This window comes from Pygocentrus nattereri, chromosome 26 (genome assembly GCF_015220715.1).
Source record: "Pygocentrus nattereri isolate fPygNat1 chromosome 26, fPygNat1.pri, whole genome shotgun sequence".
Classification (NCBI taxonomy): domain Eukaryota; kingdom Metazoa; phylum Chordata; class Actinopteri; order Characiformes; family Serrasalmidae; genus Pygocentrus; species Pygocentrus nattereri.
Genome location: NC_051236.1, coordinates 8,410,485 through 8,434,503, shown reverse-complemented (window position 1 = coordinate 8,434,503; position 24,019 = coordinate 8,410,485). Strand labels below are relative to the sequence as shown.

At 38.9% G+C, this 24,019-nt stretch overlaps 2 protein-coding genes across 4 annotated transcripts in view; one reads left to right on the top strand and one right to left on the bottom strand.

Annotated features, from left to right (window-relative positions):
• The first annotated feature begins 3,622 nt into the window (after positions 1 to 3,622).
• LOC108433664 (SAM pointed domain-containing Ets transcription factor) lies at positions 3,623 to 18,897 on the top strand. The gene is made up of 6 exons (XM_017708379.2): positions 3,623 to 3,958; positions 13,823 to 14,288; positions 15,393 to 15,590; positions 15,702 to 15,749; positions 16,869 to 17,003; positions 17,136 to 18,897. Exons 2-6 carry the CDS (start codon positions 13,829 to 13,831, stop codon positions 17,312 to 17,314), a joined length of 1,020 nt encoding a protein of 339 aa, XP_017563868.1. The 5' UTR covers positions 3,623 to 3,958; positions 13,823 to 13,828; the 3' UTR covers positions 17,315 to 18,897.
• Positions 18,898 to 20,678: 1,781 nt separating this feature from the next.
• pacsin1b (protein kinase C and casein kinase substrate in neurons 1b) overlaps positions 20,679 to 24,019 on the bottom strand; it is a 39,920-nt gene continuing 36,579 nt past the window's right edge. For all 3 annotated transcript variants that reach the window (XM_017708401.2, XM_037535162.1, XM_017708402.2), the window contains exon 10: positions 20,679 to 22,246. In XM_017708401.2, coding sequence (XP_017563890.1) covers positions 22,137 to 22,246 — 110 coding nt within the window. In that variant the 3' untranslated portion in view covers positions 20,679 to 22,136. The remainder of the gene's footprint in view (positions 22,247 to 24,019) is intronic.

The following is a 24,019-nucleotide window of genomic DNA, read 5'->3' as shown; positions in this document are numbered from 1 at the left end:
TCCTTTAATAATGACTAATTCAGCTGAAAGTGGCAGGAGTGCAAATGTTACAGCTTGCCCTATAGGCGGTAACTAATTATAAATTAATTAACTGTAAATGAATTGTAACAGACTGAGGGGCTATTTGGAAGAGTCACTAACACATCTTGTGAATTGATTCAAAACATGATTAATTCAATATAACTCTGCTGTTTGAGCCAGACAAGCTCTTTATTGCTTTGTTATAAAGTTGTTAATATTAACCCCCCATCTGGAGGCTGTACTTCAGCCTGGTAGCTCTGGGAGTTGTCTTTCCGCTTCAAAACGGGCACCAAGAAGGCAAATAAAATAAGTATGAATTCTGTAACACACATCTCAATAATCAAAAACACTTCTGATGAAAAAAGGTACTTTTATTTCACAGTCTCGGGTAAAAAAAACTGCTACGGGGGCACAAGAACATGAATTTAACTATGTAAAATAGCTGTGATACCTTTCCCCATGTTAGTTTGTGCCCCACTCTCCTCTATATTAGGGATATGATGTTAAACACCACTTTACATTGCGTGTGCAACTCATGCATCCAAGCCTGCTTTAAATGAAGCACAGAGAGTGTGTGAGAGAGAGGGTTTGCATTGGTGTGTCTGTTTAACTGTGCAAACACAACACCATGCTATGCAATTGCAGGGGCATCATCAACACTTTGACGCAGGCAGAACCTCCCTCTCTCTCTCTCTCTCTCTCTTTCTCTCACACACCCCTCTCTATCTCTCTCTCTCTTTCTTTGGACAGCAAAACATTTCTTATAAAACACTTTTACCTTTGATACATTGGCACATTGTATTTTGTCATTTTTAAAGGAAATAATTCAGAGTGGTTCAATGTGAGAACCTTACCAGCCAGAATTGTTCACAGTGGTGGTTATAGGAGCCAGACATCTGAAGAGTAAAACACTTTTAAAAGCTCCCTCACAAAATGTTATTACCTGAAATGGTTATAAATGCTGCCTGAAGTCTGTGACATTGTTTTACAATAGTTTTGAGAGGGGGTTGGCCTAAAATGTGCTTTTAGGAATCCTCTCATGGTGGAGAGGTACTTGCAGGTTGTTGTGAGGCAAAATAGTCCCCAGTAGAGTAGTTTCCCACTACTTTACCTTCATCAACAGTACACATAAAACCTCAGAAGTAACCAAACTGTTGTTAATATTACTGAAATCAAGAAATCCTTCTAAAACCCCATTTCGAAAAAGAGTTGGGATTTTGATTTTGATGCCAGCAGCATGTTTCAAAATAGTTGGGACAGGGGCAACAAAAGTCTGGTAAAGTTGTGTAGTGCTACAATAACTAATTATGCTGCCTAGCAACAGATCAGTGACATGATTGGATATAAAAACAACAGAGGGGCTGAGTCTTTCAGAAGTAAATATGGGGAGAGGTTCACCTGCTGTGAAACACACAAGCAAATAGTGCAACAATTCACGAATAATTTCTCAATGTAAAATAGCAAAGAACTTGAAGATTTCATCATCTATGGTATACAATATTATTACAAGATTCAGGCTGAAAACCAGCATTAGCTGACCATGATCTTTGGGCCTTCAGGTGTCACTACATTAAAAACAAACACAATTCTGTAGTGGAAATCTTTTTATGGGCTGAGGAACATTTCTGACAACCGCTGCCTGTGAATACAGTTCATTGCTGCAAATGCAAATTAAACCTCAACCATGCAAATAAGAAACCACATATAAAGAGAATAGAGATACATCACCACCTTCTCTGGGCCTGAGCTGATTTAAGATGGACTGAGGCAAAGTGGAGAAGTGACCTGTGCTCCAACAAATCAAAATTTTAAATCCTTTTTAGAAATCATGCACAGCACGTCCTCCAAGGTGTCCAGCTTGTTATCAGTGCACAGTTCAAAAGCCATTCAAAATGGCCATATATTTTTCAAAAACCAATGAAGTTTTTCAGTTTCAACATTTTGTGTTGTTTTTTCCACTATTTTCAATTAAATTGAGGGTTGAAATGATTTGTGTCATTGCATTCTGTTTTTATTTACATTTTGCACAATGTCACACTTTTTTTGTAAACAAGGATGTAATATTGTACTGTATCTATGCTTATTTGTATTTATTCTAATGTTATACAATGTTTTTACAAGTAAAAACAGACCTACCTATTTTGCACAGCACTTTATGCATAGCTTATAATCTTTTATAGCCTCATACAATCATTTCTCTTTAATAACATTCAGTGATTTCCCTGCTCTGACTTCTGAAAGCAGTGAAAATCACTATCAGTTGATTTATTCAATCAGATGTGTATGGAAAACACCTAAAGCAGGCCTCCTGTGACCGTGATTGAGATCCACTGCTTTACATAATGATGCTGAAAATCCAGAAATGCCTCTGGGTACATCCATATATCAGTTCTCAGAGACTGAAGACAATTTTCAAGAGCTATTAAGGATAAATGGTCTCAATGAGACCTATGTATTCTTATATTGTATAGTCTAGTGGGTGCGTCTGCTTAGCCCTGAGCTGAGCCTGTCTTAACCCAACTGAATGCTGATGCCTGACTGATGAGTAAAATGAAAATTATACTTGTGGAGAGAAACGTTGGAAGAAAATTCAGAAATTTGCAACTGGTCCTGACAAACAATCCATTGGAATTCCAAAGATCAAGGCTGTGTGAATGAGGTAATTAAAAGCAGTAAATGTTCTGCTACTCATAACCACAACCGTTTGCAAGTAGAGAGGCAAGTTGTGTATCTGATGAATGGCATTTGTGGGGTCCTATATAAAAATGACACTACAACACAATTTTCAGACAAATTGTTACAAACTTCTTATTCACAAAATTGCCCTAATTTAAACAAATGCAAAGATCACCATGGCCACATTGAATATAGCAACTTATGGTACCGCTTACAAAATTCAGATGAATGCAGGGACATGCAGGGTATTGTGAGGCACGATAGTTCACAAAGATCACAAAGATTTCTAAACTATCATCAAAATTACATTGGAAAAATCACAACCTCTGGTTATGATTACCACCATTATAAAGAAATCTGAGTCTGTAAGTTTCTCTAAAATGAACCACCTACTATGAAAGACTTTGATTGCATCTCAACAAATGATTTCTACAGGAATTTTGAAAAATCTAAATCAAATTTCATTTTTAATACTTCCAGTGAATTGTTTTGAGAGCCAGGTGCAAATTTCCTAAATTTACTAAAAAATGTCCTCAGTTTCAATAACAATCTCTTCTTGATGAAAACATTGTCTAATTGTTACACTAAGCGTGCAATTTCATCTGTCTATGAAAATCCCCTAATTTAACACCATCCAACCTACTGATAACCAGACTGGAGACAGCAACAATAGAGAACAATGGAATTCATTAGTTTCTCATCACTTTTCTGACAACCTTCAAGCCGTGGCTACCCCACTGTTGAAAGCTAGAAGTGGTCCAGTTGTGGTTCGTGGTGCTTTAGACAGAGGACGGGGCTCTGGGATGGTGTTTACTTAGGTTAATAAAGCCTCCCTATAAATGCAAGCTCTGAAGTCAATGGAGCAAACATTCCTGCACACAAACCTTACTTAAGGGCTTGGCTACACACCCACATCAGGTTCACACACACACAGCTAGGGAAAGATTGACACTTGCACTGTAAGTCAGTAGTGAGGTTAGTAATGTGGTGGCATGTGCCTGGAGCCTGTCGCGCTGCATGCTATCCCAACATCACTCACAGCCTCCAGCTTCATACTCTTCACGCAGCCAGAGAACATCCTGCATCTCTGTAGAGCCTTCAGAAGATACAGGTTGGCCCAAACTGAACGCCCATCACCTGGCGATCCGAGACCGGACAGGAACGAGAGGGGGCTATTCGTTGACCACATCAACAGGCTTTGACGCAAGAGAGAGAAAAATCCTTTGTGGTGCTTTCTTGGACAGACGTTGCAACTGCACAGGTAAGAACAAGTAACCAAAGACTCCACAGGGATGTGAGCAACATTAGGAGCCCGTGCTTAACAACCTTAGCATCCATAGACCTGTTGATGGGTCCAAACTTCTATTTCTTAGCTAATGTATTTACTATTATCACTGTCATGTAATAATAAAATGTCATATTGTTTTCCTTGTAGTTACTGTATAAAAGAAAACAAGTTCCATGTGATAAAAATAACTGCCACTGTTAACTTCATGATAATTCTCAATCATTAAAGAGGACAACTGCAATGGGCCAAAGACACTAAGTTTAAATATAGTACAAGGAAAATAGACACAGTAGAAAAGCCTGGAGTTTAATGGGTAAAAGAGCACTAAGCCAGCCCCTTATCTCTACCAAGCTTTTGTGTTTTCTTTTGATGATTAATAAGTGCTGATATGGTATTCAGATCGAGCATTCCTAACAGGGAGTGCACCTGTTGTGTGACACACTTTGGATCTCTTCCGTGTGTTACTAACGTTAGGATCCCGGTGAGTGATTTGTAATTAAAGAGAAAAAAAAAAACTTTGTAAAGTTCCTACCTGTTTTTTGTCCTGGCAGCATGCCACATCGCCACCAGTGCAGACCACAACTATTCCCATCGTGTAAAGCCCAAGTTGCTTGGCTGCTGTACAGCACTGGCAGATGAACTGAAATTCAAACAGCCGAATTCCCAAAGGAGTGCATGAATTTCAATATCTCAGACTGAAAAAGGCTTCAGGCAGGGTTTTTCAGCTCAGGTTAATTCAGGTGAAATGACTGATGTCCATATATAACCAACATCATGACCATATAAATGTGGTATGTATATATATATATATATATATATATATATATATTTTGCTGTTCACTGTAACTTCACTTTCAATGTAAGTCAATGGAACCAGAGTTTTTCCAGGTTATTATGGGTCATTTCTTTTAGTCCATTCATCATGAAATTTACATACAATGTAAAGGGCAACAGGTATTTTCAAATTATGTCATAAACTGAAAAACATCAAAAATGGAGATGTAAGAGTTTCTTCCGACAACAGCTATATGTATGTATGTGTATATATATATATATATATATATATATATATATATATATATATATATATATATATATATATATACACACACACACACACGCATAACCACTTGAACCTCTGGCTTACCATTAAGTTTTGAATCTTTTGTTATTATTCAATAACTGCAAGAAATTATTCAGTAACTTTTAATTTATTTATGTAGTCATGAGAATGAGGAATTGCAGTGGTCACTTTCAGTTCAAGGGATTAAATTATTCACAGTTTAGTTTAAGAGCAGCTGTCTGATGCTCTTCAGAATGACTTTATTTTACCAAGTATGTTAGACGTACACATATGTATGACATAAAATTTACTGAACAGACCAGACAAGCAAACAGATTGTTAATACTTATTTAATGAAGGGAAAATTAAAATAAAAGTACAATAAATAGAATAAAGCTATTGATCTGTCTACAGTTACAAAGGCGCAGTGATGAAGAGCTATGGACTGACCTAGGGGTGTTTGCCTAGATTTCGAATACAAGCCAAGGCCCACCCTATTACTTTGGCATACAAAGTCATACACACTAAATTGTGCATGAGCCTCACCTAGTTAGCTTGTTCAATATTTAACGTTACGCTTTACATTGAAAAACACTGACAGCTCAAAGATGATTTGGCTCAATTGCGTTAAAATGTTTTCAAAGTCCTTTTGTATAATCAGCTCCAAAATCTATAAAGCGATCTTCCTGAAATATAACCTGCTACAGTGTTTTCACACCTGCACCAGAAGTCGAGCCAAGAACATAGAGAAACGCCAAAAGGTAAACAGAAAAAACAAGCAAATATAAGTTGGAAATGCTGTCATAATTGAACCTGGTGACCGAGCCAATGATCCTTATCAAGGTCTTGTCATAAACTGGATGACTTGGTGGGGATGTGAAAATTTGCATGTTTAGCATACCATGCAAGTTTTCACATAAATATTTGGACCTGTTTTGTTTGTGATGAAATCACCCATGAATTGGAAAGCATGCTAACCAGTAACAGGAAGAGTATGATTCATTCACACAAAAAGCTCCAGACAGAATTGCTTTAGCATTTTTTGATCAGATTTCAGAGTGTTGGTGGAATATTTTCACTTTTATTTTCTTGAAAGGGGAATTCCACGGACGGTATTACATGAAATGGTTACACATAATCTGCCTGATGTCTGGGACATGATTTTACTATAGTTGTGAAATCAGGTGTCTTTTTAAAAACAGAGTTTTGTAAAGTAACAGTGGAATTCCCCTTTTAACTATCTGGTTGATGTACTGAGAGAATTGCCTGCCTAATGAGATACATAGACTTTTAACTAGGTTTGAAAACAAGTTTACTGAACTTGCCAAATCTGACAAATTTTCTCTTAGTTGTAATGGAGAAGCTCAGGGGCAATACAATGTTTTCCAGGGTGCTCAGACAGAGGTCCTTTTGGTTTTAATGCTAAAGTTCGGCCTTTTATATCCCAGAGTGATGCAGAGAAACTTGTTCATGCATTTCTTATGAGCCAAATTTATGGCATTTGGCTGACGCTCTTATCCAGAGCAACTTACAACTTGATCATTTTACACAGGAAGCCAAATGTGGTTTTAGGAGTCTTGCCCAAAGACTCTTACTGTTATAGTGTAATCCCCAGGCAGGGATTGAACCCCAGTCTACAGCGTAGAATGCAGAGGTGTTATCCACTACACTGTACCAACCACAATACAGCAGCACAGACTCTAACAAAACCAAAACAGAGATCAAATCACTCCCATTTAAAAACTGCGCTGGCTGCCAGGTTTTATCAGTAAGTTTACTGATAAGTCAAGTTCTGCACCTAGTTTTTAAAGCTCTAAATGAACGTAGAGCACTGGCTTACATCACTGAGTGACTGTCTGTGTGTTTATGTTCCAACACGTGATATCTCAGATAATGACCTTCTACAAACACCATCCATCCATCCATCCATTTTCTCCGTCAGGGTCGCAGGAACACCTTCTGTAAAATACGGAAAACATGGAGAGACTCTTTCAGTTATTCTGCTTCTAGACTGTGGAGCTCAGTTCACCTTTTATTAGACAGTCAAGCTCAGTGGTCACCTTTATTTTATTAATTTCAAAACATGTCTTTTTAATTAAAACTGTACGTCTCTTTGGTGTTTATCATTTTAATTAGATTTCTGTTATTGCCTTATTTTTAACTTAAGACTCACAACCTCTTCTATTACTGTTAGGCTTCATCACCTGTCTGTAAAGCACTTTGCCATGAAAAGTGCTCTATAAATAGATTTTTATTATTATTATTATTAATGATAATAATAATAATAATATTGTTTTATCTTGTTTTGTTGTTTAGAATTTGTAAATGTTGCTTTAATGATGTAACACCTAAGACTACAGCATTTAATTGTCAATCAACAAGGAGAACTTAAAGGGCTCGTCCCCTACATTTTTCTTATATTTTCATTTTTTTCTTATCCCTGAGATCCAGTTATAATGTTTATGTGGTTTAGTGTATGAAAAGCAATTGTAATTCATTTTAACACGACCGTTGTCCAGCCTCTCTTCATCCCTTAGAATTAAACAGGCTGTTTTTGTAACTGTCCTTTTAAGATTTATGTATATAAATGGCCTATGCCCTTATTGGCTGCCCTCGTTCAAAAACAGGCCTGAGCTGAAACACTCCTTATACCTCCTGTATGAATGTGCAGGGTTAAACTGCTGTAGGCAGAATAAGTGTGTCGCTTTAATGACATCACAAATAGAGTGAAGTTAACTTTAGTTTTCATATTGTTGCCTTCATGCAAGAGCCTTCCATTTTTAAACGGACCAATAAACACGCTCTAAAATTACTTGTCACTTTAACTTACATTATAAGTTAAGAATATTTTTCCTTCTCTTATAAAAGTATTATTTTGGAGATATGAGATTTTGTTCCAACAGTGCCAATATACAAAGGGATTGAACTGGGGAGTGAGCAGTTTTAAAACTTTAACATGTTTAATGTGTTTACTAGCTACATCAAACTCTTTTATTTTAAAAAGAAAGGAAAATGGGATTTTCTGTGGTATTGGCCCCTTAAAGAGCAAAGTTCCTTTCTTGGTGTGGGAAATAAGGTGTATATTACTTAATTACCTGCCAGTTACAAAGGAAAAGCTGCACACTGATAGGTTTGTGGTTCACGACTAGAGCAATAAGAGCATCATAAGTTAGGCCACTAAAAATTTTCAATTGCTGCAATATTTCTTTGACGGCTCTCACAGCTGACCTTCTCTCAGAAAAAGGGGCTCCTGAATTGTAGTGCTGTACCTTTGTGAGATACAGTCAGATGGCACAAAAGCTCTAATCTTGGGCCTATTGTGTGTAATCATTATAGCGTTTTATGTCCTGCCCATGTGAACAGCTCTCATACTGAACAGCTGTCAGAGGAAACACAGAGTCAGTTTGTCCTGCCTCCTTGAAATGATGTCTTGACTCACAATAACGTTCAATATGTTTCCTTCAGCAGAAAAGACTTTATTCAGGGTTAATCTTTACCTATTCTAATCTAATACCTAGTTTCACTGCAAGGAAGTTTAAATTAGCACTACAGACCTGGCCAGTGGAGCAATCAGTGTTCCTTGGTGAATTTGAGCTTTCATGCCAGTGGGGAAATGTGAAATTTTAAAGGGGAATTCCAATGTTTTTTCAAAAATGTATGCAACGTGAACTGTCATTTAGAGTGGATTGATATGAAATGCTCCATTCTAGAGAAACTTACCAACTCACAATGCTAACAATGCTTATATGGCTGGTGATTGGACTGAGACGTCCAAAGTATTTAATGCCTCTTAAAACTACTTTGCAGAAAAGTATTACATGAAATGATTATGAAGGCCTGGTGCCTGAGACATTGGTTACAATAGTTTTGCCTTTATGGTACATTGAGCGGCTGCATAGTAGCCAAAGAAAAGTATTTTTTTCTAATTTATCACCATCAACATTACATATAAAAACTCTTATATGGACTGTTCTACCAAATTAATTCAAGCTACAGCCTCACCGTAAAAAAGCTGTTTAAAATCTATCAGATAAAGTTTTCGGACCTTATTATATTATAATCTATTTAAATCCAATGCATTAATACAATCTAATTAAATCCAGTAGAGGCAGTCATGGGCTGGATTTTAGGGAACCAGCTTTGCAACTGGAAGGCCACCGGTTTGATATCCTGAGGCAACAGTAGTGCCCTTGAGCAAGGCACTTAACCCCCCAACTGCTCCCCGGGCACTGCGGATAGGGCTGCCCACTGCTCTGGAAAAGTGTGCTCACTGTCACCTAGTGTGTGTGTGTGTGTGTGTGTTCACTATTATGTATGTGGTGTTTCACTGCACAGATGAGTTGAATGAGGAGGTGACATTTCCCCAGTGTGGGACTAATAAGGGTCACTCAATCTTAATAGAGATTGTAATAAGCTAATTATAAAGAAAATCATTTATAGCATATATTTATAACTTATTTTTTGGGAGGTGGTTGTCTGAAGCCCTAACCCCTAAATGTACACCTGTTAAAATAATATACTTTTTTTTTTTTGCATTTTTCAGTGCTTTTTTTGTTTTTAAAAAGCTCTTTTGATTTTTAAGTGAAGTTGAAAAATGATGTATTTTCATGTATAATTTATTTGTTTAATTTTATATAAAAACCTTTATTCAAAAAATGCTGCCCCACATTTTCATGTCACATCTGAAACACACTGGCAAGTTTTAGTTTCTGGGCAGAGCCACATTTTAGCCACACCCCTGCATTTTAGAGCAGGAAGTGAGACTGCATCCCTGTCCCTCATGGCCACATGGTGAGCAGTTAAATCCCACTGTTCTGAAGCAAACATGTCCCATAGTATGAAAACCAGTGTGTTTTGTTGTTGTTATTATTAGCTGTTGTTATTGTACTATTACTGACAAAATGAATGGATGAATGTTCAATCATTTGTGTTCGCATCACCACCACTATAAAGAAGTCTGATTCAGTGTCTACAATGAGATATTTCACTTCAGTCCAATCTGAATGACATTTTCATTTCAAAGATTTGACTATGCACACATTTCAAGTCAGTGGAATTCCCCTTTAAGATGACAGGAGTCTACAGGATGACTACATATACTTTCCAAAACCCAAACAAAGAAGCCCTGTATAAAAAAGAGAGGATAGGGATGGGCGGACAGCAGGTTCAGCAACACGTCTGTCTTTGATTTTTGTCTTCTAATTTTTTTTTCTTTCTGTTATGTTTCCAGATAAAATCGCTAGTGGTTAGCTTTCAAGCACTGCATGTTCCCTGGTCCTTGTATTGTGAGCAGATGTGGTTTTCATGAGGAATCTGAAGTACTGTGCACCAAATTTAGGAGTGTAAAAAATGAACAGACAGAAGGTCTAAATGTTAACAAGTAAAAATGATGATGGAAACAGCTTTACAGCTTTCAATACCCAAAACCTCAGTCTTTCACCGAAGCATTTCCCCACCAATAGATTGAGCAATCAGAGCAGCTCAGGCACTAAGAAAGGCCCTTGAAAGACTCCTGTGCTAAACCTATACTGTTAGCCGAATCTATAAACGTTCCTCATCTCAGCGACAATGAGCACCACTGACCTGGCAAATGGAGCAACTCCTAATTCCCCTGAAATGAATTTTCGAGTCTTTAACCAAACTCATTTAAGGATCAGTCACAGGCTCTAATCCCTTGCCTAGGGAGTATGTTTGCATCTCCTTCACTGCTGGGCTGAGTCAATACAGCCAAATGCGCAAGGGTAATGGGCTTACTGCAAGCTGTTGCTACAGAGGGGGAATGCTTGGATGCTCAGTGAGCCTAAGCTGACCACAGATGAAGGAAAAGATGCACCTTCTTTTCCACGGAGGAGAGAGGGATGAAAGGAGGGAATGTGGGGAGCAGCAGAAGGGGATGAGAGCCACAGTAGGGTTAAGAGATGAGACGAGGCGTTATTTAAAGGAGGATAACTTCATTTCCTTTAGGGTTAACCAGAGGGCAGCTTCAAAGACACTAGGCAAGGCTTCCTTTTGTGTTCGCATAGAGATGTGCAAAGAGAGACGCTGAAATGGCCTGAGCTGCTTCATAAATACATTGACAGCCTGTGCTTAGTTTAATAGTACCTAGTTTCCTCCGCTATCACTGGGTGTGGAGCTATTATCAGATTTTATGAATTTGGGTGTCACTATGTCCAAACAAACGAAAGTTGTATCAATGAGCATGTGGCATGCGACGAACTGTTCTGAAGACGTACAAGATCATTGACAGCAGATAATCTATGATGGCTACTCGTTCTCCATCTGTGCCACTTGGCTGTCAGCACTAAAGATGTCTTCCAAATACCACTATCACTCATCTAAGACATGAACAATCGGCCTCATTAAGCAATCTTTCTAAGTTTGTTCTTAAATGGGTTCTTGTGAAAGGGCCAAAGAAAAAGTCTGTCAGATTCATGTCGTGTTCTTGAACTGCAGAACTGTTCTCACCTCTGTGCTCTTGAGTGTGTGTCGATTCTGTTCTTACCTAATGAGACAACATTAGTGAGTTAGAATCTTAATGAAAACTGCACAAGGGGGTTTTAAAAAGGAACATCTTCATAAGAATGGTTGGGTAATGAGGCCCAATGACGCTAACCTAGGAGTACCAGGTTGCGACAAATATATGTATTTTTCTTAGTGCAAATGATAAATATAAAAATAAAGTTGTGTAAAAGGGCTCTTTGGAGCAATTCCATAGAACAACAATTTCAAAATATTGTATGTCCTTTTTTTTCTCTGCGGTCCACTTATGATGCTTGTGTGGTTTTATGTACCAAAGATAATCAGAATTAAACAAGACCACTTTCCAACTATCTATATATACAGTATCTCACAAATATATATATATATATATATATATATATATATATATATATATATATATATATATATATATATATATATATATATATATATATACACACAGTATCCCTCACATTTCTGCAAATATTATAATATTATTATATCTTTTCATGGGATAACACTATACACTAAACACTATACACTAAAACTTGGATATAGCTTAAAGTAGTCAATATAAGTAGTAAATCTGTACTGCTATACAAGCTGTACAGACTTACTGTCCTCTGAAAAGAACTCAACACACAGCCATTAATGTCTAAATAGCTGGCAACCCTAGTGAGTACGCCTCACAGTGAACACATCCAAATTGTCCCCAATCGTGTTGTTGTCCCTCCCTGGTGTCATGTGACTCGTTAGAGTTACAAGGTTCCAGGTGTGAATGGGGAGCAGGGCTGGATCACTGGAACCATATCCTGTGGTCTGACAACACCAAAATAAACTTGTTTAGCTCAGATAGTGTCCAGCTTGTGTGGCAGCGCCCTGGTGAGGAATACCAAGGCAACTGTGTCTTGCCTACAGTGAAGCATGGTGGTGGTAGTACTGGTGTTGTCCCATAAAAAGCTATAATGAAATATTCACAGAAATGTGAGGGAACTTAAACTGAAACTTAAAATGGATCTAACCCCCCCCCTCCAAATTATTTTTCATTTATTATATTATATACATTATAAATCATTTCTATCAGTCCATTTATCATGAAATTCTCAAACAGTATACAAAAGTATAATGGTCATCTGGTGTTTACAAATTATGTAAAAAAGACCAAAATGTGGCAGGTGACCACATGGACTGTACAGACTGAGACGTAAATGGAACTTTAAAAAACTGGTTTACAAACAACTGTAATTTCAAAAAAGTGAAGAAAATGTGGCTTTTTGTGATGTGGACCCTTAAAGTACCATAAAGAACCTTCCAATGAATATAAATGATAATGTACCAGTATGAAGAACCTTTCTGAAGTTCTGAAGAACAGCCACATAATGTTAAGGTACAAGTTTAAAAACTATTTAGGTACCTAAATAGTGGAGTGGAGAAAATTACCACATGTATTGGATGTTTGATAACAGCCCATCTTTTAAATACTGCATGAATTAGCGCCATCTACTCATCGCTCTCCTAGTCTCCAGTCTCTTACCGTTACCGTTGTGCAGCGTCAAGCTGTCTTTTGCTCAGTTCCATTTCATTTCGCTTTCATTAAAAACTCATGCTGACAGTGGAGACAGGAAACTGCGGGAATGACACCTTGAAAGTGAGCATTGACTACTGTTTTTTACCCCGACGTCAACCGTCTTTCTGCAGTAGTGACCCGTGAGTAAGTCCTTCAGCCAAATCCGTTTTGGCCCTTGGCTTCCCATGCTGCACCGTGACTTGCTTTGGTCCCTCTGTCCCTCCAACATTTAAAGAGACCAGGAGTCTCACTAGGGCTCAGAATTCCCTTAAGGCAAGCTTGGATTCTGGTTTGGTTGAGCTATGGAACTGGACACCATGACACCAGTTAACGACTAGTACCCTGAGACCAGATTCTACTTGAATGGTACTGAGTTTTTGTTGATGGCAATTTTTGTGTCTTTGTTGATGAACTTCCTTGTTGATTGTTTAGCATTACTACTGGAAGAAAAGCTTGTATCTCTGAAAAGGCAACTTTACAAATAAGGAAAAAGCATTCTTAACTTTCAATATAAGTTTATGTAACAATATTTTTTAGGTCTTTTTGACTGTTTTTTGGTCTGTTTGCCATGAAACTTGGACACAGTGTAAACAGCAACAGGCATTTTCAAATTTGTGATTTTTAGACCAACAGATGGACCGATATGAGTTACTATGTCAGAGAATTTAAGGTTTTCTTACCACACACAAAACCAAAAAATGGCTTTTTTTTTCTTCCCTCTCCTCAGGAGGCCATGGCCAGTCCAGTGCGGGTCCACCCAGACAGCGCCCTGCTCCAGCCACCCCGCAGTGGCTCTGCTTTCTCTGAGAGTCCTCTGGCTCTTCTGAAAAGAGAAGAAGATAGCATAGAGACCCTGGAGCTGGTAGACAGTAAACCACGACTAGATGGCTCAGAGCGAGGGCTCTCAGGACTCTACCTGTCCTGTATCGACATGCTCTTCACTGAGGATGCTGCTTGGCTAGTGAGGGTGGCGGACTCCTCGGCTTCGGCCGGTGTCGGACCTCGTCCAGAACCCTGTCCGGAGCCAGAGCAGTGCCCTGTTATTGACAGCCCTGGGTTAGGAAGTGCACCACTGTCACCTGGCCTGGAAGACCAGGTTGAGGAGAGGTCTCTGGAGCAAGTGCAGAGTTTGGTGGTGGGAGAAGTGTTGAAGGACATTGAGACAGCCTGCAAACTGCTGAACATCACACCAGGTTAGAAGCTGGATTACTCCACTTTCAAAGCCGGGAACTGCAACACTTTACAGTCATGTGGAAAAGTTTGGATAGATAGATAGATAGATAGATAGATAGATAGATAGATAGATAGATAGATAGATAGATAGATAGATAGATAGATAGATAGATAGATAGACATACATACAAAAATGCCATATTTAGGTGTTCATAGAGGATATATTAACTTATTTTCAATCAACATTCATCATCAGTTGATCTGGGATATTTAAACATTTGCCTATGTCAGATTTTGTTAACTCACGATATTTTGTTAACTAAAGATGATGACGCTCGATAAGTGTTATTTATAAATTCTTAATCCGCTAGGTTGAAATTATAAATCATGGTTCTGGTCAAGGTCTATAAATCACGCATCCAGTACATTAATTAATAGAGAAACTGTCAAAGGTCTTTGACGCAGACTGCACCTGACGTCAAACTTAGCTTTACACACCAGGATGTACTTAATCCTCACTCTTGCATATGGAGAACTTTGTTGGAGCAGCTTTAAAGTCTTTTGGTGTTTACCTAGAAGTAGATGTTTACATTGTCCAACCAAGCCCTTCCCCTGAACTGGTGAAGAAACCTTCCTAAAGGACTACTTATCAACAATTGTCCCCTGTCTATGGACTATTTTAACAAGCTCTGTATTTTGTCTCACACCACTGAAAAGAGTAAAAAATTCTAACAGCTTAAATATATTGCACATAATGTCTTTGTACTGCATTGCTAAAACCTTCTGATTTACCTGGACCCCACTGACACTGGCTATTGATTTTAGTGGTGTGTCCTCTTTGGCCTGCCAGGGCTTCTAACTGACATTTGTCATGCCAAATTTCTTTCCTCGAAAAGAATTGCAGTGCACCTCCTTTGGTAAATACCTGTTTCCCCTGTTCACACTTTTCTCTCTTGCTCTCCTTGAATGGCCCTAAAAAAGGTGCATCAAAATACACAAAGCCTTATGCAAACACCTACTAATCCACATGTTATACAGCTTGACTGCTGTCTCAAAGGACTGGGGGAGCTGCTTTAGGGTAATGAGTAAGAGAGAGTGAGTCACGCTTGTCTTGGATCTTTCAGACCCGGTGGAGTGGAGTTGTGGGAATGTTCAGAAGTGGTTGCTGTGGACAGAGCATCTGTACCGGCTCCCTCAAGTGGGCAAAGCCTTCCAGGACCTGGATGGGAAAGACCTGTGCGCCATGACGGAGGAAGACTTCCGCCAACGTTCACCGCAGTGCGGCGACACACTGCATGCGCATCTAGACATCTGGAAATCAGGTGCAGGTTGAAACTGTGGCTAAGCATGCGCATCAAGCTTGCACATGCATAAACATATGTTTATGTTTTCTGGGATTTCATGAGAGAATTTTTCTGTTTTTGCATGCTCAGCTGCCTGGATGAAGGAGAGGTGTTCGGTAGGAGAGAGCAGGGTCACAGGTGGGTCACTGTCTCAAACCTGCATGCCAACAAATTAGATATGCTTGAATTTGTGAATTCAAACATTAATAGCATGTTTAGGTTTGGTGTTTATTAAACAGAGAGTAGAAAGAAAACAAAACAGAATTAATGTGGCCCAGTAATAAATCCAGATTGGTACGTTTCCAATTCTTTACTATCAATTTCAAGATTTAATTCTATATTAAAGCTGCAATATGTAAGATATTTTTGTTCAACTTGAAGTTAGTAGCATTACTGAGTCAAGAGAAAAAAACAAGCTAAAACCCCATCCCCAGGGCCGACAGTCCATGACTGAGGTGTCCTTGAGCAAGACACCTAACCCCCAACTGCTTCCCGGGCGCCGTGGATAGGGCTGCCCACCGCTCCGGGCAAGTGTGCTCACTGCCCCCTAGTGTGTGTGTTCACTGGTGTGTATGTGGTGTTTCACTTCACGGATGGGTTAAATGCGGAGGTGGAATTTCCCCGTTTGTGGGATCAAAAAGTATCACTTACTTACTTACTTATCAATGTCACATGCACAGGCTCAAATGATGAGAGATACAACAAAAAGTTACAATGTTTACTGATGTTGGATAAATTGGAACATACAAAAATATGTTAGCACAGTTTGTTTATTTGTTCTGTCATAGTTGAGAACTAGAAAGCTCGTTTAAGATCAACAAGAGGTTCAGAATTTCATGCAGGCCTTTGGTCACACAGGCAGCAGATTAAAGGTCATACTAAAGATGTAATGTAACGTTTCCATTTTTGTTTTTGTGTGTGGTAAAGTCGAATGGTTCGGTGCAGCTAAAACAAGTGGTTAGCAACCAGTGGTCAGCAGCATGATGCAGTTATTGTAAGAAAAAGTGCTGTTATCACAAATAACAGTACAGACAGAAACATTTTCGGCCAATCCGACTGTGCTGCTGGACCTAACTGTTTAATGTGATTTATCATCATCATTTATAATGGAAAATATCATCCTACTGCCAACCCCTAGGTCAGAGATTGTTCAACCACATGGAATTTTTCAAAAAACACAAATTCAGTAGAAATTTAGCTGGATATTAATTCACTATGATTTGGGCTAATGATCATGTTTGTGTTGTGATCCTGCAGGGGGAGAGGAGCTGTGGTCAGAAGCGGACTCTTCCTGCTCTGGTCAGCCCATCCACTTGTGGCAGTTCCTCCGGGAGCTGCTACTTAAGCCTCACAGCTATGGACGCTGCATCCGCTGGCTCAACAAAGAGAAAGGTACAGAACCCTAAAGGAACAGATGTCCCCAATAGTGCTAGTGTGGCTAACAGGATATGAAAGTAGCCAGTTAGCTCTGTCAAGCCTTGTTTAAATCTCTAATCCCTCTTATTTATTTATTTTTTTACGAAGGCATCTTTAAAATTGAAGACTCTGCTCATGTGGCACGACTCTGGGGCCTGAGGAAGAACCGACCCGCTATGAACTATGACAAGCTTAGCCGCTCAATCCGACAGTACTACAAGAAGGGCATCATCCGCAAACCAGACGTGTCTCAGAGACTGGTCTATCAGTTCGTCCACCCAGTATGAGGCCGGTCATCATACTAGAAGAGGCAAGACTGATATCTATGCACTGACAAGCACCACTAAGCCTACACTTCTACACTTTACAGGCTAGCAAATTATGCTAGCACAACAGGATTGTATGAGTCCCATCTTTACAATACTTTTCTTAATGACTTGAGCCGCAGATCTGGTTTCAAAACTGAACAAAAAAAATGGTTTATTAGTTCCATAAGGGTTGTTTTTCTCCTCACGGCATATGTTTTGGTTTTTTTCCACTCAGATATACACAGTGGCCCTTATTTATTCATCAATGTGGCATTCGGTGAAATCTGATCAAATGTGCGCACCCAAATTTCACAGACAATTTTATTATTCGTTAATGTCATCTTTGGTGTATCTGCGTATATAGTGGGAGTGCAATAGTTTAACATGCTGAAAATCATATAATTTGTGGTTAACTCATCAAAACTATTATCACCATCATCTATAACACCAGAAATAAGAATACAAATAGAAAGTAACTATTACGCTAATAATTTGTCCACATGGCAATCCAGCACAAAAGTGGATGTACTTATTTTACATGGACATTGGTGTAAACAAATGCTGCCACTGTTGCACATTCCATTTAAACACATAATACACTGTGCTATAGGTTTATGCTACTGACTCTGCCCACAAAATAAACACATACTTCAAACCACAGCTAGTGCAGAGCAACACAGTGTTTAACTTTATTTCAGGAAAACAATCACACTACACAATCACATCTTTCTACTGTCTTAAAAAAGACATTTTGTTCATTTCATATTTCATTGTTTACTATCATCATCATTTTAATAGTATAAATATTGGTGATTAGGGGGAACAGTGCACACACTGCTCAACCTCAAACTCCAACTACGAGCACAGCCATTGTCTCATGAGGCTTACCAAACGTCTGCATGAATTAGGGCTTGCTTCCTGTAAATGAGGTACTTGCAGGCTGGTGCTTGATTTCACACACTGAAGCTGATTCGCTATTTGCGCTCAGACCTTTGCATGTTGGACGAAGGTTTCATGAAACAGACACAGAGTAGATCCATGAAATTTTCTGTCATAAATTTGATGAATAAAGGCCAGTGAGCTTAGTGTCGAGGCAAGGGCTGAATCTCAAAATCAGCCCCCCCCCATGGAGTACACTTGGGGACTTCTGAAAGTTTGGCCTCCTAAATAATGTCCAGTAGCGAAATGCACATGTCCATGTTTGACATAATATGCATTGTTTGGATGCCGGAGCCAATATTTTAAGACGACATAGGAAGTAGGGAGCCATTTGCGATTCAGCCATGGTTCTTGCTCTAAGTGGTATATGTGTCTGGGTAGATATTTCAAGACATTTTTCTCATCTCATCATATATTTATTTGAGAAACTAGGTTAGATATATGGGGTTCTACATGAACAGAAGTTACAAAAACATGTCCGGGTATGTTCGCATGGTCTGCCTGTCTTTCACTATCTTTCTAAGTTTTACTCAACACTCAAGCTTAAGGACCTGGGCCCAACAGCAAACTTCTCAGAGTTAAAGTGTTGATCTAAAACCAATTCTTGCCTTTTTATGTCTTAATCAATCCATGTATCTGGGTAGAGAGGACCTGATTGTAGTCCATTTCTCTTAAACCCTTGATAAATCTAGAACCTGGTTTGCAACAAGGAGTTTTTGTAAACTCACATTTATCGAACATGAACTCCCCTTGGCCAGCTTTCACACTGTCATGTGAATGCTTGCAGCGTGTATTTGAGCAAGCCTCCACTCCCTGCCAGCTCAGGCACACGTTTGGGTTTGGCTCTGGCCTCCGTCCAACACACTCTGGCTTCTTTTTTTTAAGGCCTAATCACACAGCAAACTTATTAACTCTCCCCAAAGGCACTCACAAAGGAGAAAGTCTCCACTTTGTTGAGCTCTCATGAATTATCTTTCTATCTTCCTACAATTTGGCAGCAAAAGGTGGGCTTCTTGGCTAATGGTTATTTTTATGACTAATATGTTCAGGGCTCATATGCATCGCAAAGGTAAGTTGCTGTTGCAGAGTCAGTTCTTGAGTTAAGAATTAGGCAAAAGGGTGGGGTATTAAATAATAACGTCGAGGGAGGCAGCTTCTTTTCCTCTTCAGTACTTGGCTTGTTTTCAGTCAGGTCATCAGTCACTGTCAGAACAAAGGCTTTTTTTCTGTGTTCATATTTTAATTTAGGCCTATTCCATTTATCTTGGTATCTTTATAAAGGTGCAAGTAAAGCTTTTCTCTGGATTTTTTGCTGTGTCTGCCATTGTTGTGAATAAAATGTTGAAGTTATTGTTTATAAACTACTAAGTAAAAATTTCCTGAACGCTGTTTGTGTCTGTGTGATCAAACTTTCACTTTTGGTCTGTAACAATCAAAACACATCATGTTAGTATAGATACTGTAATTTTAGGACACTGATTAGCAGCTGTAATTTGGACAATAGAACACATATTGGCTCCTACATTTTAAGAGGAATTCCACCAATTTTTCTCTTTCATTCAGAGTGGTTTGATGTAAAATGGTTCATTGTGGTGACAGAAACCATGGGGTTATGCAAAAATAGACATTTCATTTACTATCCAAAACCATCAGTGAACCTGAAAGTGTATTCTGAGTTTTTATAGGTAATGCTGATGATGTGTTCCGACATCTGGTTCCTATTCCTATCACGGTGTACATTTCTAACTCAGCACGTTTCTCTAGAACAGAACTTTTCAAACCACTCTGAATGACTTTGTTTACATACATACATACATATATAACCATTTAATCATTCTGAAAAATAGCAACATTTTCAGAATTCTCCTTTGGTTAGTTGGGTTATCCAGATGGTGACACTAGAGGGCGCTAATGATAGAGTCCAGAATGATAAGGGACCTACAGAGCTTTTGTGCATATAATATATATATATATATATATATATATATATATATATATATATATATATATATATAAAACATATAACAGCCCAAAACATGTCAAATATAACTTCATCCTGCCAATCAGCTAAGTCAGCCAGCCAGTCAGCACTCAGTAGCTGTAGTGCTAGTGTCCAAACCTGTTTTCTGTGTAATATCAATCCTTCTATTTCACCAAATTTAAAGTAAGTCACTGCTTCCATATCTACGAATGCATTTAGTTAACATTTTCAGCCATTTAGTTTTACTGCAGCTCATTGAGGACTCTCTGCTGGACTCCTGAAACCTGCCCCATAAACCAGCTCTATACACTATCAATGTGAGCACTGTACCAAAGATGAAAAGGTCTCTGCCATCTAGTGGCCACAATGTGCACTGTGGTTTACAGTCTGTGACCTGCTCAGCCAGCCAACAGAGTGTGTGTGTCAGGTTGATGTGTTTTATTTTATAGTTGAACAGTCACTACACCAGCATTAAGAGTAGAATACATCACATGAGCTTTAACATACAGATGTGATCCTGCTGTTCTCATTCTCATGTCCTCAGCACACACGAAACAGAAAAAAAACAGAATCCTGAAGGAACATTTCACCGCTGACAACGAATAAAAGCTTGGAGCGATCAGTTAGTATGTATGTAACATTATGATAATTAGTCCCCACTAGGGTTTTGCTTTGCCATTACTCTGCAGAAGGAATCCTTTAATATGCAATGCCCTTCATGTTTATGAGTCATGTTTCCAGACAGGGATTAAACCTAGTCCTGGACTACACAGCATTCTGAACGGAAATTCCCCAGCGAAAGGAGAATATGGACTAGGTTCATAGGACCAGGCTGGCAAGACATGTTTTGTCTATGTTTAAGTGGACCAAAAATTGCTCAGGATTTCCACAGAGGCGACTGTTATTAATTTAAATTGTGAAACAAAACATGATCAAATTCTTGTTGCAATATATAAATACCTAATTATTTTCTTTAGTCAAAAGGGGATGTCCATGTGACACTTTTCCGTGACACTTAATACTAAATCTGTCACCACCAGAGGTGAAATAAACAAAGACAGGCTAGTGGTTATGGGGTAAACTAAATATCAGGACAACATGACAGCACCTGAGAAAAGGAAGCCAATTTACCTGAACTGAATTTCTAAATGCCAGTGCCCGAGGTTCACATTCCAGTTGAAATAAGGCGGCTAAAACCAGCGCAGGCAGCATTCCGAGTGGAATTAACTGAGTTTAAACACTGTAGCACATGCCGAAACTTATGTTGCTTCATATAGACGGGGGTAAAAACCATATACACCTTTGACAGGGATGTCATCAAATCAATAAATAAAACGTAAGAAAGGAATGTAAATGTCTTAACCCAGATGCAATGCATGAAGCAGGGCCATACCAGGTACTGAGACTGTCACCGCCACACGCAAGAGTCATCAAATATACACAGTGCATAGCTTATTCTGTCTATGCTAGGCTTCATGGACTACATTATACTGAAGTCAATGTTTTTTTTTTGTTTGTTTTTACAGGAGAACATACTTGTACACATATGCCAGCTGCACATAAATTCATAACGGATACACAAGGATACAAAACCTCTCCCTGCACTGACATGTTAGATATGTACTGCTTCAAAGGCTTCATTTAAGATCACCCAAACCTCTTGGATCGACACAGTAGATACAGTATACTTTGGGTATGTGTTGTGGTTTCTTTTGTGATGGTTTTCATTGACGACTAAGATACAGGAGGAATGTTCATGGTAGACATATCTCAGCCAGTCTGTTGTTCAAGGAAAGTATTGTGGAGTCTCTGGTTATGTGCAGTGGACAGCGCAGTCTTTCAGGGCATTCTAGAAAGAAGGCCGTCTTCCAAACAAGGCAACTAAACGGGCTCAACGTAATTAGCCGGGTACAAGCCAAGCTGACCGCTGTCTAGTCGGCCTTTACACCAGCCTTGTTCGTCTTCGTCCTCTAGTTTGGTCAGCTCGTCACCTGTTACAGAAGAGATCAGATTTTTGTTAGCTGTCACCTTCTCATGTCCTAGAGTTAACCATTTAGGCCTAATGACTTTCACATGCATGTTAATGGAATTCATTAATAAGCAGCTTTTTCTAGGGCAAACAAACGTGTGAGCAAATCTTCACATTTTTCAGTTTTTGTGAACTTTGACATGTTAATTCACGTAATAAAGCAACAGCACTGCCGCGTTGTCTATGTTGACCTCTGAAGGGGTGGCCCTCCATACAGCAGCACTACAGATCTATAATCGAGCAAGTGCTAATTTTAGCACAGATCTTTATCACTTCTTCCCCAACGGCTATATATAAACACATGAAAGAGTCTGCATCATATGCCGTCAGTCAAAAGACTGTATTATTAATCTGTACTTTTGTGGTTTTACTTTCTGCTTTAGACGGATTAGCCAGCTTGCTAATTGGGATGTTAGCTCATTGGCTAACTGCAGCTAGCTGTGATGTTAGCTCATTGGCTAACTGTACACAAGTCACCCTACTACTACACTTCATCTATCCTGTTTTACTACACGTGAGTGTGCAGCACTGCACTATGGCAAGTCCATAATTACCTGGTAAAATCTGTATCATATTGGTTAGTAAATTTACTGTTAATTAACTGCACCATGGACCTTTTTACAAGGCGACACAAACCGCAAATGTCTAGTGTGATGGCGGCTTTTTGCAGGACAAAACTACACTTATGTCAGCGCTTAAAAGCCCCTGTGGAAAATAGCATTATTTACTCTTGCTTAGCATTATATACTCTCGGATAGCATTATTTACTCCTAGGTAATAGTGTACTGAAAATGCTTATAGGGACCAGCATGGCTGCACATAGGACCCTCATGTAACCTTTTGCTCTATAACATTTTGTTTTGAAAGTTTAAAAATGATGTTCAGCGTCTGTAAAGGAAACAGACTGGAGGGACGTGAGAGTGACAACCACACTGAAACCACAGCATGAAAAGGCTAGTTAGAGACACAGGGAGGTGAAAACGAGGGCAAAGTTAGAAAGATAACAACTACATGGGGGGGGGACGTTAAGAGCAAAACTGTTGTGGCTCAGGCTTGGTTGTCCTCCCACTCACATGGGAGGGGGTTTGATTATAAAATGTATCTCGGCCCACCCAGATGTTGAGTTTTTCTGGCAGACTTTGTCAATGTCAGACTAAACTCTCGGAGCTCTGCTAATAAAACTGTTGGAACTTCAACTTTACTGCATGTAGTCTGTTCTCTTGATCCTTGTGACCAGATCATAGTAGACCCGGGATAGTAGAGCGCACTCAACAGCCCATATCCAAAAATTGTGTGGTGTTTTATTATAAGCTTTATGTGGTTGTATGTATTTGTATTACTGTGCCTTTAAGAGTGAAAAGTGTAAATTAACCCTGTTCTTACTGGCTGCCCTATATTGTGCCTCATTTACAAAGCAGTCTGTGCTGAATCACTTATAACTTTAGTGTATGTGTTCAAGGCTAAACAGGTGTAGGCTAAATCAGCAGATCTATGAAACTATGTGGATTGTAAGTTGATATGATTTTGTTTTTTGACATCATTAAAACAATGAATTCAAAACCATTTTTTTTAACTTCTTAGCCATAACTATACACACTACTGAGGAGAGAACAGTACATTTTAAGAAATGTTTAATATACTGTATCAGTCTCTTTTATTCCAACAAAGGGAGGAAAATAAGATTTTACATTATATGGACCCTTAAAAGGAACAGTTTGACCAAAAATCAATGTGT

Excerpts from the sequence above, each read along its gene's own strand:
- LOC108433664 (XM_017708379.2), top strand. The coding sequence starts at position 13,829 with ATGGCCAGTCCAGTGCGGGTCCACCCAGACAGCGCCCTGCTCCAGCCA. Across the intron at positions 15,591-15,701 it reads TCTAGACATCTGGAAATCAG|CTGCCTGGATGAAGGAGAGG; the intron begins GTGCAGGTTGAA and ends TTGCATGCTCAG. Across the intron at positions 15,750-16,868 it reads AGGAGAGAGCAGGGTCACAG|GGGGAGAGGAGCTGTGGTCA; the intron begins GTGGGTCACTGT and ends GTGATCCTGCAG.